Raw genomic sequence first — 20,895 nt, 5'->3', positions numbered from 1 at the left:
AGAACTCCACCCACTGTAGTGAAGTTTCTGAGCCCCACGTAAGGCTACCGAAGGCTGGGGCTCTGGCAATGGGAGGAGGAATTCCTAGAGAATCAGACTTTGGAGGCTAGTAGGATTTGACTGCAGGACTTCGACAGGACTGGGGGAAACAGAGACTCCACTCTTGGAGGGCACACACAAAGTAGTGTGCGCATCAGGACCCAGGGGAAGGAGCAGTGACCCCACAGGAGACTGAACCAGACCTACCTGCAAGTGTTGGAGGGTCTCCTGCAGAGGCGGGGGGTGGTTCTGTCCCACCGTGAGGACAAGGACACTGGCAGGAGAAGTTCTGGGAAGTACTCCTTGGCGTGAGCCCTCCCAGAGTCCGCCATTAGCCCCACCAAAGAGCCTGGGTAGGCTCCAGTGCTGGGTCGCCTCAGGCCAAACAACCAACAGGGACGGAACCCAGCCCCACCCATCAGCAGTCAATCGGATTAAAGTTTTACTGAGTTCTGCCCACCAGAGCAACAGTCAGCTCTACCCACCACCAGTCCCTCCCATCAGGAAACTTGCACAAGCCTCTTAGATAGCCTCATCCACCAGAGGGCAGACAGCAGAAGCAAGAAGAACTACAATCCTGCAGCCTGTGGAACAAAAACCACATTCACAGAAAGATAGACAAAATGAAAAGGCACAGGGCTATGTACCAGATGAAGGAAAAAGATAAAACCCCAGAAAAACAACTAAATGAAGTGGAGATAGGCAACCTTCCAGAAAAAGAATTCAGAATAATGATAGTGAGGATGATCCAGGACCTTGGAAAAAGAATAGAGGCAAATATCGAGAAGATGTAAACATGCTTAACAAAGACCTAAAAGAATTAAAGAACAAACAAACAGAGATGAACAATAAAATAACTGAAATGAAAAATACACTAGAAGGAATCAATAGCAGAATAACTGAGGCAGAAGAACGGATAAGTGACCTGGAAGACAGAATGGTGGAATTCACTGCTGTGGAACACATTAAAGAGAAGAGAATGAAAAGAAATGAAGACAGCCTAAGAGACCTCTGGGACAACATTAAATGCAACAAAATTCCCATTACAGGGGTTCCAGAAGGAGAAAAGAGAGAGAAAGGACCAGAGAAAATATTTGAAGAGATTATAGTCAAAAACTTCCCTAACATGGGAAAGGAAATAGCCACCCAGGTCCAGGAGCGCAGAGTCCCATACAGGATAAACCCAAGGAGAAACACGCCGAGACACATAGTAATCAAATTGGCAAAAATTAAAGACAAAGAAAAATTATTCAAAGCAGCAAGGGAAAAACAACAAATAACATACAAGAGAATTCCCATAAGGTTAACAGGTGATTTCTCAGCAGAAACTCTGCAAGCCAGAAGGGAGTGGCATGATATACTTAAAGTGATGAACGGGAAGAACCTACAACCAAGATTACTCTACCCGGCAAGGATCTCATTCAGATTCAATGGAGAAATCCAAAGCTTTACAGAAAAGCAAAACCTAAGAGAATTCAGCACCACCAAACCAGCTGTACAACAACTGCTAAAGGAACTTCTCTAAGTGGGAAACACAAGAGAAGAAAAGGATCTACAAAAACAAACCCAAAACAATTAAGAAAATGGTAATAGGAACATACATATGGATAATTACTGTAAACATGAATGGATTAAATGCTCCAACCAAAGGACTCAGGCTTGCTGAATGTATACAAAAACAAAACCCATATATATGCTGTCTACAGGAGACCCACTTCAGACCTAGGGACACATACAGACTGAAAGTGAGGGGATGGAAAAAGAGATTCCATGCAAATGGAAATCAAAAGAAAGCTTGAGTAGCAATACTCATATCAGATAAAAGAGACTTTAAAATAAAGAATGTTAGGGCTTTCCTGGTGGCGCAGTGGTTGAAAGTCCACCTGCCAATGCAGGGGACGCGGGTTTGTGCCCCGGTCTGGGAGGATCCCACATGCCGCGGAGCGGCTGGGCCCATGAGCCATGGCCGCTGAGCCTGCACGTCCGGAGCCCGTGCTCTGCAACAGAGAGGCCACAGCAGTGAGAGGCCCGTGTACCGCAAGAAACAAAAACAAAAAAAAATAAAGAATGTTACAAGAGACAAGGAAAGACACTACATAATGATCAAGGTATCAATCCAAGAAGAAGATATAACAATTATAAATACATATGCACCCAACATAGGAACACCTCAATACATAAGGCAACTGCTAACAGCTATAAAAGAGGAAATCAACAGTAACACAATAATAGTGGGGGACTTTAACACCTCACTTACACTAATGGACAGATCTTCCAGACACAAAATTAATAAGGAAACAGAAGCTTTAAATGACACAACAGACCAGATAGATCTAATTGATATTTAGAAGACATTCCATCCAAAAACAGCAGATTAAACTTTCTTCTCAAGTGTGCACGGAACATTCTCCAGGATGGATCACATCTTGGGTCAAAAATCAAGCCTCAGTAAATTTAAGAAAATTAAAATCATATCAGGCATCTTTTCTGACCACAACACTATGCTTTTTTCCACAGGGAAAAAAACGTAAAAAACACAAACACATGGAGGCTAAACAATACATTACTAAATAACCAAGAGATCACTGAAGAAATCAAAGAGGAAATCAAAAAATATCTAGAGACAATTGATAATGAAAACACGATGATCCAAAACCTATGGGATGCGGCATAAAGCAGTTCTAAGAGGGAAGTTTATAGCTATATAAGCCTACCTCAGGAAAAAAGAAAAATCTCAAATAAACAATCTAATATACACCTAAAGGAAATAGAGAAAGAACAACTAACAAACCCAAAGTTAGGAGAATCAAAGAAATCATAAAGATCAGAGCAGAAATAAATGAAATAGAAACAAAGAAAACAATTGCAAAGATCAATAAAACTAAAAGCTGGTTCTTTGAGAAGATAAACAAAATTGATAAACCATTAGCCAGACTTATCAAGAAAAAGAGGGAGAGGACTCAAATCAATAAAATGAGAAATGAAAAAGGAGAAGTTACAACAGACACCGCAGAAATACAAAGCATCCTAAGAGACTACTACAAGCAACTCTATGCCAATAAAATGGAAAACCTGGAAGTAACTGACAAATTCTTAGAAAGGTATAACCTTCCAAGACTGAACCAGGAAGAAATAGAAAATATGAACAGACCAATCACAAGTATGAAATTGAAACTGTGATTAAGAATCTTTCAACAAACAAAAGTCCAGGACCAGATGGCTTCACAGGTGAATTCTGTCAAACATTTAGAGAACAGCTAACACCCATCCTTCTCAAACTCTTCCAAAAAATTTCGGAGGAAGGAACACCCCAAACTCATTCTATGAGGCCACCATCACCCTGATCCTAAAACCAGACAAAGATACTACAAAAAAAGAAAATTACAGACAAATATCACCGATGAATACAGAGGCAAAAATCCTCAACATAATACTAGCAAACAGAATCCAACAACACATTAAAAGGATCATACACCATGATCAGTGGGATTTATCCCAGGGATGCAAGGATTCTTCAATATACGCAAATCAATCAATGTGATACACCATATTAACAAACTGAAGAAGAAAAACTATATGATCATCTCAATAGATGCAGAAAAAGCTTCTGACAAAATTCAACACCCTTTATGATAAAAACTCTCCAGAAAGTAGGCACAGAGGGAACCTACCTCAACATAATAAAGGCCATATAAGAGAAACGCACAGCAAACATCATTCTCAATGGTAAAAAACTGAAAGCATTTCCTCTAAGATCAGGAACAAGACAAGGATGTCCACCCTCACCACTATTATTCAACATAGTTTTGGAAGTCCTAGCCATAGCAATCAGAGAAGAAAAAGAAATAAAAGGAACACAAATTGGAAAAGCAGAAGTAAAACTGTCACTGTTTGCAGATGACATGATAGTATACATAGAGAATCCTAAGATGCCACTAGAAAACTACTAGAGCTAATCAATGAATTTGGTAAAGTTGTAGGATACAAAATTAATGCACAGAAATCTCTTGCATTCCTATACAGTAATGATGCAAAATCTGAAAGAGAAATTAAGGAAACACTCCCATTTACCATTGCAACAAAAAGAATAAAATACCTAGGAATAAACCTACCTAGGGAGACAAAAGACCTATATGCAGAAAACTAAGACACTAATGGAAGAAATTAAAGATGATACAAACAGATGGAGAGATATACCATATTCTTGGATTGGAAGAATGAATATTGTGAAAATGACTATACTACCCAAAGCAATCTACAGATTCAGTGCAATCCCTATCAAATTACCAATGGCATTTTTTTTACAGAACCAGAACAAAAAAATCTTAAAATTTGTATGGAGACACAAAAGACCCAAAATAGCCAAAGCAGTCTTGCGGGGAAAAAAGCCTCCCTGACTACAGACTATACTACAAAGCTACAGTAATCAAGGCAATATGGTACTGGCACAACAATAGAAATATAGATGAATGGAACAGGATAGAAAGCCCAGAGATAAACCCACACACCTACGGTCAACTAATCTATGACAAAGGAGGCAAGGATATACAATGGAGAAAAGACAGTCTCTTCAATAAGTGGTGCTGGGAAAACTGGACAGCTACATGTAAAAGACTGAAATTAGAACAGTCCCTTACACCATACACAAAAATAAACTCAAAATGGATTAGAGAACTAAATGTAAGAGCAGACACTATAAAACTCCTAGAGGAAAACATAGGAAGGACACTCTTTGACATAAATCACAGCAAGATCTTTTTTGAGCCACCTCCTAGAGTAATGGAAATAAAAGAAAAATAAACAAATGGGACCTAATGAAACTTAAAAGCTTTTGCACAGCAAAGGAAACCATAAACAAGATGAAAAAACAACCCTCAGAATGGGAGAAAATATTTGCAAACGAATCAACGGACAAAGGATTAATCTCCAAAATATATAAACAGCTCATGCAGCTCAATATTAAAAAAACATACAGTCCAATCCAAAAATGGGCAGAAGACCTAAATAGACATTTCTCCAAAGAAGACACACAGATGGCCAAGAAGCACATGAAAAACTGCTCAACATCACTAATTATTAGAGAAATGCAAATCAAAACTACAATGAGGTATTACTTCACACCAGTCAGAATGGGCATCATCAGAAAATCTACAAACAACAAATGCTGGAGAGGGTGTAGAGAAAAGGGAACCCTCTTGCACTGTTGGTGGGAATGTAAATTGATACAACCACTATGGAGAACAGTAAGGAGGGTCCTTAAAAAACTAAAAATAGAGTTACCGTATGTCCCTGCAATCCCACTACTGGGCATATACCCAGAGAAAACTGTAATTCAAAAACACACATGCACCCCAATGTTCATGCAGCACTATTTACAATAGCCAGGTCATGGAAGCAATCTCAATGCCCATCAACAAACGAATGGATAAAGAAGATGTGGTCCACAGATACAATGGAATATTGCTCAGCCATAAAAAGGAACGAAATTGGGTCATTTGTAGAGACGTGGATGGAGCTAGCGACTGTCATACAGAGTGAAGTAAGTCAGAAAGAGAAAAACAAATATTGTACATTAACGCATATATGTGGAACCTAGAAAAATGGTACAGGTGAACCCGTTTGCAGGGCAGAGACTGAGACACGGATGTAGAGAACAAACGTATGGACACCAAGGGGGGAAAGCGGCAGGGGGTGCGGGTGGTGGTGGGATGAATTGGGCGATTGCGATTGGCATGTATACACTGATGTGTACAAAATGGATAACTAATAAGTACCTGCTGTATAAAAAAATAAATAAAATTCAAAAAACCCAAAAACCAAAACACATATACATCTGCACAGACAGTACCTGAGGGAGCAAAATGAAAGCTCAGTCTGGGGTCCAGTCAGATGCATGTAGTTAAAATTATCAAACGGCTTTGCTTCAGTGAGCACTTATCAACACCCCCTTAGCCCAACACATGCACACACAGCCCCCAGTGCTAAAGATACTATTTGTTACTGGATACTGTACAGAAGCAATTAAGTTCCAGCAGGTGACTGACAAACATTTTCTAAGTACTTCCTTTGTGCAAGACACGTGGCATCCTTCACTGCCTCCCTACCTCTTTCATTATTTTGATGGCTTCCACCCGGTGCTGGGGTGGGGGATAAAGCAGCACGCGGTGATAGAGCGACTGCAGCACGGGCTTCATGGAGTCCACTGACCCCACCAGCCGGACCAGCTCAGCTGCGATGTAATAGATGGTCCGAGCCACGGGCCCACTGAGGGCTGGTGCGGTGGAGGAGCAGCCTGACCCCCGGCCGTGGTCAGAAACCCCTGGAGACGCAGAGTCCGATTCGATGCTGGTACTCGTGTTGCTGCTATGAGCAGAGGTGATAGTTTTGTCATGAATTGGATTGCCCAGGATCACGATGAGGGCAGGGCAAAGGTTTTTCCTGAGAAGAGAACGAGAAGAAAGGAAAGTTTCCCTACAAGCCGAATGACAAAATACGAATACTATCCTGAGGGTAAATGCCAGGTGCCTTAAAAATGACAAGTAAGGGCTTCCCTGGTGGCGCAGTGGTTGAGAGTCCGCCTGCCGATGCAGGGGACACGGGTTCGTGCCCCGGTCCAGGAAGATCCCACGTGCCGCCGAGCGGCTGGGCCCGTGAGCCATGGCCGCTGAGCCTGCGTGTCCGGAGCCTGTGCTCCGCAGCGGGAGAGACCACAACAGTAAGAGGCCCGTGTATCGCAAAAAAAAAAAAAAAGACAAGTAAGAGTTGGGCTCTTTACTGCTCCTTCTTCTGGCTACCTTCTGCCCCAGCGTTCCCTGACTCCTCATCACTCCTGGGAATACCAACAGAATACTTTGCCCCATAATTCAAGCTGGGGTTAACTACATAAAATATCAAGAGAAGCATTAGAAATCATCTTATGTGAGGAAAATGGACTCAAAATGCTAACTTAGTTATGAAGTGTCATTTTACTATAAATAACAAAGTTATTTATACTCCTCTTTTGAGAAGTCAGTTTAAAATTCTGACACATATCATATACATAGCATTCGACTTTCTCCCTGTCAATAAGCGCAGGAACCCAGAGCAGCTAGCTGGCTGCCTGAGGGTCCTGTCACTTGTGTGAATCTCTGACTGTGATTAAGAGACTAGTATTCAGGTTGAGATGGAGAAAGTACAAGGGTGAGGCTGAGAAGAAGGTCCAGTTTTGGCGAAGGTGAATCGCCTCGCCTGTGCAACCCTCTGGTGCCTTTATATGACTTAGAACGTAGGCTCTCATGATCCTATGATGGAAACAAAATGCAAAAGGGCCTTGGGAGGCATAGTTTGTTACAATAATTATCGCTTTCTCTCTCCTTTCTCTCTGTAGCTTCGTCTGGTGCATATAGGCAAAGCTGTCTCCTTACTTTCCCTCTAATATATTTACACAGAGATGAAATGGCCAGTGAGGCATGGATGCCCTGGGAAGGGACCCGCAGACCCAGCTAGAGCGAGCGAGCCTCCCAGGTTGGGGTGGAGCAGGGGTTGGCGTCAGGATGAGCACTCACCAGATGAGGTCCGTGAAGCCCCTGTGCAGCCGCACGGAGGAGGAGGAACTGCTGAGCACGGACAGCACGCACTCCAGGTACAGAAGCTGCAGCTGCTGGCTGTCACTGCAGAGGGACAGAACCAACGCACAAACGCACACAAGGTAAAGGCGAAACTAAAGAGGTGACGCGTGGAAAACACTTGGGAAAATGTTAGGTATCACAGGGTGTTAATTTTGGGGTAGGGGGCATTGGTAGTGTTATGGGTTGACTTGTGCCCCCCGCCCCCGCCTTTCATATGCTGAGGTCCTAACGCCTGGCACCTCAGAAATGGTCTTATTTGGAGTTGGGACCTTACACAGGTAACCAAGTTAAAGTGAAGTTATTAGGGTAGATCCTAATCCAATACGACTGGTGTCCTTATACAACAGGGAAATTAGGACACAGACATACATATGGAAGGAAGACAATGTGAAGAGACATGCGGAGAAGACGGTCGTCTACAAGCCAAAGAGCGAGGCCTCCCAGCCCTGAGAAGGAACCAACTCTGCTGACATCATGATCTCCAATCTCCAGCCTCCAGAAGCATGAGACAATACACTTCTGTTGTTAAAGCCACTTGGTTTGTGGTACTTTGTTATGGGGGCCCCAACAAACTAATACAGTTAGGATGATTTTTCTGTAATAAACCTTACTTTTTAGAACAGTTTTAGATTTACAGAAAAACTGAATATGGTATGGAAAGTGACCATATTTTACCCACCCCTGCACGTGGTTTATCCTGGTAAAGATGTTATTAACATCTTACCATTAATGAACAAATTAACAGCTACCGTTAATGAATAAATATTGATATATTGCCTAAAGTCCACAGTTTATTCCAGAAATATTAATTTTTAATATGTTTAATTGTCTAAATATGTCTCAGATGTTTTATTGTACCATGATATCTTCTAGATGATTAATGCTTTACTAACTTGCATTTGGCTTTTCTTCTTTATTTTGAAAGCAGCATGGTTTTTCAACAGACGAATTATTTTTCTCATGATTATTACTATGGGGTTCCTCAATAGAACCAGATTAAAAAAAAACAGGTAAGTTTATGGGATGCACATTTTTATACCTGGATTAAGTTTTCTGCCTAACCCACCAGAAAGTATTAAAATCCAGGTGGGTGGTCTTTCTGACCAATCACTTGACTCATAATTAAGAAAAATAATTATTAAATGCCCTTACTGAAAAATGTCTATCTTTCAAACTGTCAGTCGAATATCACAAAACTAAAATAACTATAAACAATAAAGAGTCTCAGCTTCTGAAATCACTGGAAATAAACCCAGAGAAAAGCTACAAGCAGTCAAGTTCCCTATGAGTACATATCAGCAAAGCGTGCTGCAGCAATATGGCAACCCCAAGGCATCAGACTTGGTGACAGAGAGAGCTCATTGCCAAGGAAACTGGCCTGGGAGTCTCCTTGGAGACTGAATGCGGCAGCTTTTCTGTGGGCTGCTGCAGTCCGGACAAATGAGTACTCGTGGCCTGGCACGCGTCATGTCATTAGAGGAGCACCTTCCATGCGTGCCCCTCACTAATACACACATGTGTGTGCACAGTGTGTACGTTTCATATTTGTCTGACTATAGACAGACGAATCTGTGAGATGCACAGGGCAGAAAGGAGCCTAGAAACTAGCCACCTCTTTCAGCACACACTAGGGAACACCTGCCTACTTAGGAGGGCTGTGAGTCACTTTGTCTGGCCCTTTGTTTGAACAGGTTGAGCGCCTACTGGTCTCACCCTCTGCCCGTCTCTGGATTCCCTCCCAGGCCCACGATCCACAGAGAACAACGCTCGTGGGTAGACCAGTGGTCCACGAAGGAGGGGCAGTGCAGCCCCGGCAGGGTTGCTGTGACAGCAACCTGGCGGCACATCCTCGATTTCTGGAGTTCTTAAAATTTTGTTTCGCTTTGAACTATTTTGATTTTGCCTCCCTTAGAAACAGATTCAAATTTAGTTAGAAAAAGGAGAGAGAGAGTTGCATAAGGAGTGGAATGGAATTAGAATACACAGTATGAAGGCTCAGCCTCGCCTCATTGATTCCAAGACGCCTCAGTATAGATTCCTCTCCGACATCCGGTACTGAGAAGAGAGGAAAGTGGGGAGAGGGGGGTGGGAAACCAACGGGCAGAGAATGAAAAAATATCTTTCTAATCCCAAGTATCCTTCCAAAAATTCTTGGATTTAAACAGCATCACGTAACTCAACTTGCCTAATATAGAGCTCTATTAATACCGCATCTCCGAGGCATGTGAGTTAACCTGTGTGCCTGAATGCATTTTCTGATTTCTCCTGAGACACTGAACATATCATGAGTACATACCCCTACAGAGCTAAAGACCTGTGAGGTATATCGGCATTGATTTTGGGAATGGATATTGGGTGGGAAGTAATGACCGTGGTGTGATTTCAGAGGAAGAGAACCTACTTAGAAGGTAGGAGAGGTGTCAAGTTTAGCCAATGGAAATAAAAGGAGTTAAAGTAGTAAAATCAGAAGAAACTATATAGATGTGAAAATTTAAGGAGAATTAATAGAACCACCAGAGTGAGAGCAACCAAGGGCATGGTATTATCTGACTAGGGGGTGTTAAACGTCTCCCAGTGAAGCTGCACTAAGTCTGCTGCACCCCAGCTTCTGCAGTAATAGAACCCCCATCTTAGGACAATGGAACCATGATGGGAAAGGCCATAACCAAACAAGGAGAGGAGTCTCCAGAGGCAGAATTATGATAAGGAAATTGCTTTGAAAAAACAAGCAAGACTATGAGAATCCTATAAAAATCATTAAGCTCTATAACAATATGCCTAAAGCCATCTTTGATCCAATGTCCAATGAGAAATCCTAGAAAACCATATGCATGTCACGTGAGTTTTTTTTTTTTCCATTTAAAGCCTATCCCTGAATTATATGGTTTAGAAACGTTTTCATTTTTTCAGTGACTGATAGAAATGTATGACCTTTAGTTTCTAATACACATATGTGAGCATTTGTAATGTACGTTTGTGCATTGTATTTTCCCAACAACCTTCAAATTTCTAATGTAAGAAACTCAGTGTTCCTAAACGCATCACCAACTAGAATTAGCACTGATAATTCTGAAAGCAAACAAGCTATTTTAGAGCTAATATTTATCAAATATTTATTATGTGCTGTGCAGTAAAAAAAAAAAAAAATTCCACTTATACCAGTACTTCCTAGAAGATATTGATATGAGTGTCTTTAATAATAATTATACAATAAGCATAACTTTGGACTGTTTAAGGTAAGCCAAGTTATATGGTTGCCCTACAGGTAGGGGTCCCTGTAGGTGACATTAGAGCCATCCAGGTTTTAAAGAACCATGAACTGAATGAACCCCAGATGCCAGGCAGGTCCTTACTAGACTTTGCTAAAGGCTCTTTCTGGACCAATGAACAATGGTATCATTTATAGACCTACAGACTTGTTCTAACTTCTCCTGATGGCTATTTAAAATTATTAATGGCATAATTACCATGAACTATTATTAGCACTTTTGTAGCACTTAAAAATTTTAGATTTTTCCCTTAGCAAACTACTCAGAAAAAAATAGTTTATTAGTTTTCCCTTGTCAGCACAGTAATGAACATAGCCTTTAAGTTTTTCAAAATTTCGGTGGTCTTTGTTTTATTCCCCGACAAGGCTAAGACCTGAAGGGGTGGGCCAAGAAGAAGAATCCTTGACAGCTGGCACAGCCATCTTACTAGTTGCTACCAGCCAGCTGTGTGTTCCCCTGGGGAACAGAAACAACTGCACAGAATGTTAACATCAGATGAGGACTCTCCACAATGATGATGTAACAAGATGCAAGCAAATTGGCAATCACATCTGAACAGAAATTTTTTTAAAAATCTGTACAATTATAAAAATGACCAAATATTATCCTCCCCTGTAAGTGACTCCTGCTGCTTCTCCAGTGACAACTCTGGCTCCCATCTGGCCCTCTTGTCAGCTAGATGAAAACTAGGATGCTCAATGCTAGAATTGCCCCTTGCTTTCTGACAGTAGCCAGTCCTTGAACAGAACCCCCAATTCCTTTAATCCGCACCAAATTACCTAACTCAGGTTCAAATCCTATAACAATTCCTAACACCCACCCTTTTACTGGATGTCCTATCGCTCGCATAGTGTACAGGCTCCCCTACTGCAGCAAGTTAATAACCCTAATTCTGTTAACCTCAGATGTTCCTGGTGATCTTGGGTTGGTGGGCACTGACAGTCTTTTAGGTTAATTTTCTCATTCAATCCTTACAAAAACCCTAACATATTTTATATTACTAATATTATAGATATTACTAGATTATAATGATTATAATGCAAATTAAAAATATTTTGAATAATCATTAAGCATATCAATATTAAAATTATATTACAAATATAATTAACATTATGTTATTTTATTATAAATATTATAACATAATAAAATTATAACGTGCTAATAATAATTAATTATAGGATCAATAAGCTTAGGGTGGTTGAGCTCTTTGCCCAAAGTCAAGAGCTAGTAAGGGGCCTAACGGGGGTTTTATCCCAGGTAATCCAACAAAGATATTGCAGTTGAGCCAATAGTAATTAAACTCTGATTGTCTCTCAGAAGAAAACAAGCCAATGAGAAACATATTCCAGCTCTAACAGCTGGCTCTGCCAAGACGGACGGGAACTGGGCAGGGGTGGTGAGAAGTTAGCACTGGAAGAGATCTAAACCCCGGGCATGGATGGGTAGAGTGGATATATAACCTATCCCAGCCTGGACACTGTTGAGAGTAAAGGAGGGTGATTGTAATCATACACAACGGGCACAGCCTGGGACTGTCGCAAAGAAATCAGGCAGCACGGGGTCCCTATAGATGGGGTCACCGTGGCTAGGGTTAGAGCCTACAGGTCAGGATGCTCATCTGAATCCCAGCCCTACTGCTCCAACTCTCCATGGTCAGGAAGAGGGGACCTGAGTGGGGCACGGGAGCAGCCAGGTACATTCCATGTACATTCCCCCCGAGGGAAAAATAATGCCCATACCTGCAGCCTGCCTAGGGTCCTGGGGTGGGAGAAACTTGAGGGTGGGGGGTGGAAGAAGTTAAGCGCTATTTCGTTTTGGTTTGTACTACCTATGTATTAAATAAATCTCTTCATTTTTTTAGTGCCTGATATAAATTGAGCTTAATCTGGTTAAAATATGCAGGTGACCTGGAGGAATGATAGATAAATTGAAGTAGAGACTATTCGGCAACAACTTTGAAAGAGTAGTTTTAAGCCTAGCTTAAAAATAATCCTGAGTTTATGAAGAAACAAAAACAACAAAAACAAATTTCTGCTGTGTTTCCAGCAAAGTGAGAGAGCTCGTTCATGTCTGCAACTGGACAGTTTCTCGTAGCTCATTACCACCTATAAAATTCTATAAGCAAAAGTTTTCTGAATTATCAATTACTCTAGTTACCAGTAACAATAGTTTAATGTGTCTTTCCCAACTCAAAGGGCACTTCAGAATCCTACCATGTTGTAGAATGTTGCAGTTAATTATAATATGTAGCTGGTAGAGACTTTCAACTCACCTTGGCAAAGTCTGGCCTTTTTATGATTTGTCTTTACTACAGATGCAGAAGTTATCAACTTACTGCATGGAGAGTTGGAGCAGTGGATGTCACAAATGAACTAATATCACTGATTAAACTGCCATGCAAATAAATGAAAAGTAGATAAAAATCAGAATAACACATTCTTTTTAAAGATAGGTGTGTGAGCTCACAGGTTCAGGAGATGTTAGAAGAAATAGAAAAGATCACACAGCCCAACCTGGCCATTTAGCAGAGGAGGAAGGTGCAATAGCTGGATGAGAAGGCTCATCTGGAGCCACAGTCCTGGGACATGCCAGGTTAGGACTAGCCCTCATATCAACTAGCTCTTAGCCAACATTTTTTCCACTCACCTCCATGCTCAAGGGATTAGCTCTTCTGCAAGGTATTGTTTTCCCTTTTTCTCATCAGAAAATTACATCCTTCAGTAATTGTATTTGGTCATGTGGGCTTGCCCAAGATCACTGAACACATGTCTCAGGAAAGACAGTGAACTGCTCAGTGAACACCAACGGGGTGGTGGGAACCACTGTCCCTATGCTCTGCAACTTTAAGTGATGCTGCAGGCAAAAGTTACTTCAGAAATAGTCGGTTAACGAATCAGAGCACCAGTGTTGAAGGCACTTACTTGATGGCAGCTTGGAGCTTCTCACACAGAACAGTGAGCACAGAGACAAGGTCATCACAGAGGGACTCTACTGTTGACCCTTCAAACAGAGGAGGTGACAGGCATTAGACATCGGCAGGGGGCACTACAGGCTTCCTCAACAGTCCTTCCCATCTTCTGCTTTTGATACTTTCAGGACTGGAAAGATGATTTTCAGATGCTGAGCCTTCCTCAGGTCACCAAAAGGGTCACAGAAAAGAATTAAAGGACTGATTATCCCATCAGTCCTTTCCAAAGTAAAACACTCAAGACAGTCCAGGAAGGAAATAACAGACTATTCATTTTAAGTAAAATTCACTCGCACTTAACAAAAAAGATCTGGTTAATTTAAGGAACAACACAATCGATAACAATTTTATCAATATTTAGGCCAGCAGGCTACACATGTATCCCTTATTCTGACCTCTTCAATTTCTGGGTCTCCTGAGCAGACTTGAGCTGTATCCCAGAGAGAGAAAATATGGTGGCCTGGAAGAAAGATGGGCTTTTCATACTAGGAAACTAGGGAAAGGAGGCAAAATAAGTTAGTCACCATCTTCACCTATTTTAGCTATTTGTCCAGCATCCTCAGGGTACGTGGCCTTCACTGTTAAAGGAGCAACAGCCACGGTCAGAAAAAATTTTCCTTTCAAACATGTTTGTGTCCACAATCTAGCAACAAAACTCCCACAGAAGCACCGAAGTGTATTGGAAAAAGGCTGAAATTTGGAATCTGTTCAAGTACTGGTCCACAGTTTGCTGACTGTGTGAGCTTGGGTAAGCTTCAGTTTAGCCTTCGGCAAGATGCGATAAATAATAATGAAGTCCCAGCTCTGTTAGGCCAAGTGAAGTAACCAGTGGAAGCATTTGCTTTTTTTTTTTTTAAATAAAAACCTGTGGAGAGCTATACAAATGTGCCCAAGTGTTTGATGGATGTATAGAATGAATGAATGAATGAATGGCCATGAGGTCAGAGAAGATGCAGAAAAAATGGCAAGAGTGTAAGAAGGAAAATAAAAATAAAATTGGAGGAGGGCAAGGGAATGATAAATGGCTGATCCTCAGAATTTAATATTTTAAATGCAGGAACAAATTGAGAAATGATAAAGTACAATGATAAAAGATTGTTTAAAATAAATAAAACCCCCAAGTAGTCTTGAAACTCAATTTTAGGTAAATTTCAAATGAGTCCATCAATTTTTTTACTGATATAGATTTTAAAGATGCATCCTTAACCAAGAGGACTTTGACCTCTTTTTTTAGTTTATAAAATCATCCTACGTTAAAGGAAGACATTATGGCAACTGCAAGAGCCAAAAGAGGAAGAGACTGGTGGAAAATCTTGGAGTATACCACTGAGAGCTTCAAAAGGTGAAAGGATGCTGCAGCCCAAGAATGCAGGAGGATGTGACTAAAACAACATGCTAATGTGATGCTTTAGAAAATGACTTAAAGCAGTCATTTTTCTTTCACTTATTCTTTTTCTAACTGTGGCTGTTTAGCTACTTCCTTCTGTTTCATTCCCTGGTCTTTTTTATCTTCTCTCTACCCCGCCCCCCCCTTCCCCATTATTAACTGGCAAAAATATCAAAGAAAAGCAGATCTTTTCCAACATTTTAAAAATTACTGAATAAAATTCAAAATAAAAATTATATTTCAGCATTTCAATCAGATAATTTGAATTTTTCATATCTCTTTCAGAAAACAATACCATCAAACATTTTGAAGAAGTCAAAGTGCTTGTCTGTTGTACGCGGACCTTTATTTTTTCCTGTCCTGTGGGTCAGAAGGAAAGTTCCTTACCTTGATTTCACCTGCTACTGAAACTGGGCTGTCTGTCCTTCCCTGTGAGGTGACTCATTTTTCATGTCAAAAACTCGGTGTTTCACAAATACCCTTCAGGTGAAATAATGAACCTGACTTCATGAAGAGTGATGTAACTACAAAAACTAGCTTCCAGCAGGAAGGTGTGTAAAGAGTTAATTTCCTTGACACAGCTGGAGCAGGGACAACTATGGTTGGCAGAGGGTGTAGGAACAGAAGGAAACAACAGCTGACTAAAGCTAAGCAGAGCCTCCAAGGAGAATGGGGAACTAACCCGAGAGCTTTCACTCAGCGTTACATCCCCACCCCAAGCACATAGTAGGTGTTTTTACATCGGCTTTTTAAACTGAATGCACAGAAATCAAATCCAATACCTTGACTCCTGAATTCCTGCGGTACATCCGGGTTTTCAATTATCTAGTAAGGGAGACACACACAGGACAATTAGGAGATTCAGGCAAGAAAAATCCCGACTGTTAAACAACGGAAAGTTCTAGGAAACAAAGTGTCATCTGAGTGCTCTGGGCTCTGCTAACTTACCTAGGCGCACCCTCCGGCTCTTGATAGCATTTCATTACTCATGGTACTTATGAAAAGGCTGTGATGTCTGAACTGAGTTATCAGTTCCAAAAATAACTCATTCAAGAGTCCACAACCCCCTGGAAGTTTAAGGCCCACCGTGCACTTGATCATTCCGGGATGCTGCAGGGCTATGACCTGAGGCAATACCTGCCTAAACAGGTGCGTTCTCTTTGCACAAAAAAACAATTTGTCCCAAGGTCACAGACTGCACTCTGACTGGCACCTAATGAATACAGATTCTTAATCGTAAAAAGAATCAGGTTCCTGGACATCAACATACAAGTCCAAGATGACTGCGGGTCAGAAGCACCAGATTCCTAATTGATGGGGGAGTGTATTAATTTCTGACTGACCAGACTGACCCTCTAGGCCATCTCTAGTAGATCTAGAACTATCAGGGTAGAGACAGAACCTGGAGGGAAGGGAGAATAGGAAGGAAAAGACATTTACTGGTAGTAAGATTATTTCCCGTGGTAGGGATAATTCAGTGACTACTGAGCTGAGAGCAGGAAGGCAACCCTTCAGTCTCCCCACCTCTTAGCATTGGGAGATAAACAGAAGGCATTTCCATGCCAATTAACTACCAGATATAAATCATAGCATAGCACTGATCATTTTTAAACTTGTTACAGGCATGTATTTCTACTCTTCTGTGTTCATAAATTTGCAAGCTCAGCAACTTCTACAGCGTTTTGGGAAATGCTATGTTAGTGCCTACAGCTCAGCACATGGATAAATATTAAGTTCAGAACAACATTTTCTGGAGGAAATCCATCTGAATCATTTTTATGGATAGGAGAACCACTACCACCTACCCCCCCCCAAATATTTACATGTGGCATTTTTTTTCTTTTTAAAATGAGTAACAATTTAACAATGGCTTTTGTCATCGAAAGAATTCAAAAATAAAGCTCGATAATAACTCAGGGTTTCTGAGGCTACAAAATCAAACTGAGTAATCTGCCCTGGGAGTAGGGGTTGGGAGGGGCTAGACATTAAGTTGAAGATACATTTCACGTTAAGCTTTTGGCATTCTAGATGTATTTTCTTTCCACTCTGTTTAAGTCTTTCTAATTCTGAGATGGCCCATGATGTCTTTCCGGTGATGGGTCATGCTAAGCACTATTATACACGTCTTCTGCGAGTAATGCTAAGCGTCCCATGGGAGAACATGCATCCTACTTAGAGTGCGCCTCACCATTCCTAGGGACCACTCCCCTTTAATAGCTTTTTTTTTAAAAAATAACCATTCTTAGGTGGCAAAAGTTATGTCTCTCTCTACTAAACATCCTAAGTGCTTCAAATATTAGCATCCTGAGAATCATGATTTTCTGGGACACAAAAACATCTCCAGGGATCTAATGAGTAATAGAAAGGAAATTAACAGGAAACACTCATTTTCTATCTCGTTTGGGATCTTGCCTCCGGATGGGGTGAGTCCAGATGGTCAGTGATGAGGGGGACCAGAAGGTTGATTAGCCACACAGTACCTAGGACAGAGGCAGACAACCCTGTAGTTTTATCCAAACCTCTACAACTATACCTGTCACCATTGTTACAGAAGAGCAAGATAAGCTAAAAAGCTGAGTCGTTTTACTTAAAACCCCAAATTCTCCTACTTAAAAATATAATGAAATAAACTATCATAATCGAAATCTCTTTGAAACTACAAAGTTTCATTTAAATGCTTCATCTTAAAGCATTAGTGTTATAGTATTTCCCATCATGTTGCCATTTAGCAAGGATGGAACATGATAATATACTAGTATCAGGACTCTCAACATCTTAGCTTTGTTTCCATTAAGAAACTTTTTTCTCTTAATGCTTTCTGCTTATAGATTTGAATTTCTTTTAAACTAATGTATCTATACCGTCATATGCAAAACCTTAGTATAAATGAAATAGTTTTTAACAAAGAGTAAGCTAATATAATAAAAATATCTCAAGTTTAAACCATTTTTAATAAAAACTTGGGCTTTAGATATAGCAAACAGAAAAGAAAATCAGTATTTGTTTTTTCAGATTAGTGGATTTAAACAAAAAACAAAAAAACACTGGCTGCCAGACTGCATATTAATAACCTGGACTGGGAGTCAGTAAGGAGACTAGGGCTTTTGTTCTGGCTCTTTCACTGATATGCTCATTAATTTTAGATTTCAATTTCATCTCTCTGGGCTTCATCTTCCCCAGCTGTTTTTCTGGGGAATAAAAGAATTTGACCAGATAATCTCTAAGGTTTCACTCAACGCCATGATTTTCTAAAAATTATAAAATAATTGAAGTTAAAAATTAGAAATGAACTCTTCATTTCTGTAAAATTAATTTCTGAGATATTCTGGATTGCCATTGAGATTTCCTATTCTAAAAAATAACTCATAAAGTGTTCATTTCGGAATACTTCTTGCAGATTTTAAAAGAAGTTTAATCTGAATTATTAGAGGCATTTTTTTTTTAAAACACCAAATTTGAAGAGGAATCATCTCCTCAATTAACATTCCCAGGAGATAACATATACAAGAAGCTGATCACATTTACGTTTTTCCCAGAAATGCTCATTTTAGACAAACTGCTGAAGTTTAGAGCAAAAAGCTCGAGTGGGCTTTGATGACAGAGAGAAGACAAATTCAGCTTTTTCCGATGGCACCAGCAGGTGAAGGAAACCTCCTGCCCCAGCCTTTTATTTCATAAACAGAAACATATACACCAAGCCTCAAAGCATGTAATTAATTAACTGCTAGTAATTTTTCTTAATTCTGAATTTACTTGTTTGCTAATACATCAAAATATTTTAAATAAAATTGTTCAATCAGAGATGTTTAAAACATGATTTTAAAAGAAAAGTGAATTTTACATTAATGACTAAAAACATGACCGAAACCATAAGGAAAAATAACTCTCCAAGCTTTGGAGTGAAACAGGCAAAGACACATTTAAAGAGTTTAATTTATATAAATAAATGTTCTTCTGAACCAAGCCAGCCCTTCCTAACGTTTCAGTAGGAAGCAGCCCTGGCAGGGGGAGGGGAAAGCATATAGGACGTGGGACACTTAGCATGCGGTTACACAGAGACACTGGCAAGACCGGGATGAACGTGTGGGTACGGAGAGGCTCACCGTATTCTCCTGCCTTTGTCGTAACTGTAAAGTCAAGTCACTCAGCATTTGACTGAGAGTTGCCCGCACAGCAGTGTTTATACTACGCTGGTGACAGCTACATATGTATGTTTCAATGCACACCTGGTAAAGAAATAAGACAGCAACATACACGATCTGTAGATATCAGTTCATTACCAACATGCTTTGGAATTAATTGGAGAGGATGTTAAATCTCTCTTAAATAGAAAGTCAGCCTGATTTAAGACTAGTTGTCAATGAGTACTACTAAATATGTATTTTAAATCCCTGGGAATTTGTTTTTAATCATATAGGAAAAGTAATTTTTCCCTAAAGATTATCACTCTTAGAAGCTTATTATTCTGAGTATCACAGAAGAATGCAAATTAGTGATTTTTAGATATGCCAAATAATTCTACCTAGAACAAACTCAGGTGGCTAGAAATTAATCAAGAAAAGTTCTCTCCATGACAAAACAGGAACAGAATTTAACTCCTGAGTTATGAAGTGCGCGGAAAGGGTTAATGAAACCCTTTCTCCTCTATAAACAAGTTTGACCTTGGATTAAGTCTCCAGCTGTGTTCTTTTGGAAACCTGATAAAAGTGGGACAGTTAGCTGTGTTACTAGGCAGCATGGCTTAGGGTAGAAATGTCCACCGATTACTAAGCTGCATCTGAATTCGGAGAACTGTGAATGAACTATAAAAACCTGGTGAGGAGTTTCTCTGGGTGACTGCTGTCATTGATCACACCCTCTGGGACCTCTGCCAGCTGAGCTCATGCAGTTGTTACAGATTATTGGTTCCTACATAGTTGAAACCTGCGGAGGCTAAGCCAAGGTGACTCTGTACCCACAAAGGTGGCTCTCATCTTTTTGCTCCTAAGCTGACATTTGAGAGCCAGCAACTAGCCTCTGGACTGCAGCAAGGACTCCTGTGAAAGATAAATGCCTGCCGTTAACCTACTTCTGTTTCCTGTCCTATATCCTGCTAAGTGAACATAACATAACGCCAGTTGTGGTCTAGTTGGGTCTTGTGAGTCTGAATGTGTAGCTGAACATGAGAAGACTCCCTGATGGCTGCTGCATGGAGAAGTCCCAATTTGGGGGAAAAAAAAAAAATCTCTCATTTGATGATGATGTTGATGTTAAATGGAATGACTTTTCAGATTTTATTGCCTCTAATTCCTTTGGAAGCTATAGGAATGGGCATTGACAATAAATGCATGCTTTAAATTTGCCCACTTTTTCCTCTGCATAAGATATGTTATCCTTTCCATTTTCCAAGCATATTTAGTCCCACAAAAAGAAAAAAAGGGGGATTTAATGTACCTAAATTATTTTTCTAGGAGTAACTCCAAGACTATCTACAAGGAAAATGCAGGGTTCTCACCCAAATGGCAAATTTAATTTGATGATTGATAACTGAAACAAGAGAGAAACTAAATGTTAACCTTTGTTGCTGCTACTGCTTAAGCTAGACCTTTCTGCCGGGCCCCATTATAATAACCTTCTTGGTAAAAT

General features: G+C 40.4%; 1 protein-coding gene across 3 annotated transcripts in view; it reads right to left on the bottom strand.

Annotated features, from left to right (window-relative positions):
- Positions 1–20,895, bottom strand: part of ARFGEF3 (ARFGEF family member 3) — a 188,386-nt gene that overhangs the window by 84,269 nt on the left and 83,222 nt on the right. For 2 of the 3 annotated variants that reach the window (XM_022557697.3, XM_089922040.1), the window contains 5 exons: positions 19,374–19,496; positions 16,053–16,095; positions 13,837–13,915; positions 7,584–7,688; positions 6,144–6,477 (listed from right to left, as the gene is read on the bottom strand). In XM_022557697.3, the coding sequence (XP_022413405.1) occupies positions 6,144–6,477; positions 7,584–7,688; positions 13,837–13,915; positions 16,053–16,095; positions 19,374–19,496 (684 nt within the window). The remainder of the gene's footprint in view (positions 1–6,143; positions 6,478–7,583; positions 7,689–13,836; positions 13,916–16,052; positions 16,096–19,373; positions 19,497–20,895) is intronic. The other variant, XM_022557705.3, reaches the window with a different exon arrangement.

This window comes from Delphinapterus leucas, chromosome 12 (genome assembly GCF_059928025.1).
Source record: "Delphinapterus leucas isolate spDelLeu-1000000601 "Yukka" chromosome 12, BTC_Dleu_Yukka2, whole genome shotgun sequence".
NCBI classification, from domain to species: domain Eukaryota; kingdom Metazoa; phylum Chordata; class Mammalia; order Artiodactyla; family Monodontidae; genus Delphinapterus; species Delphinapterus leucas.
Note: the sequence above shows the minus strand (reverse complement) of the source record. Positions and strands in the feature narration are given on the sequence as shown.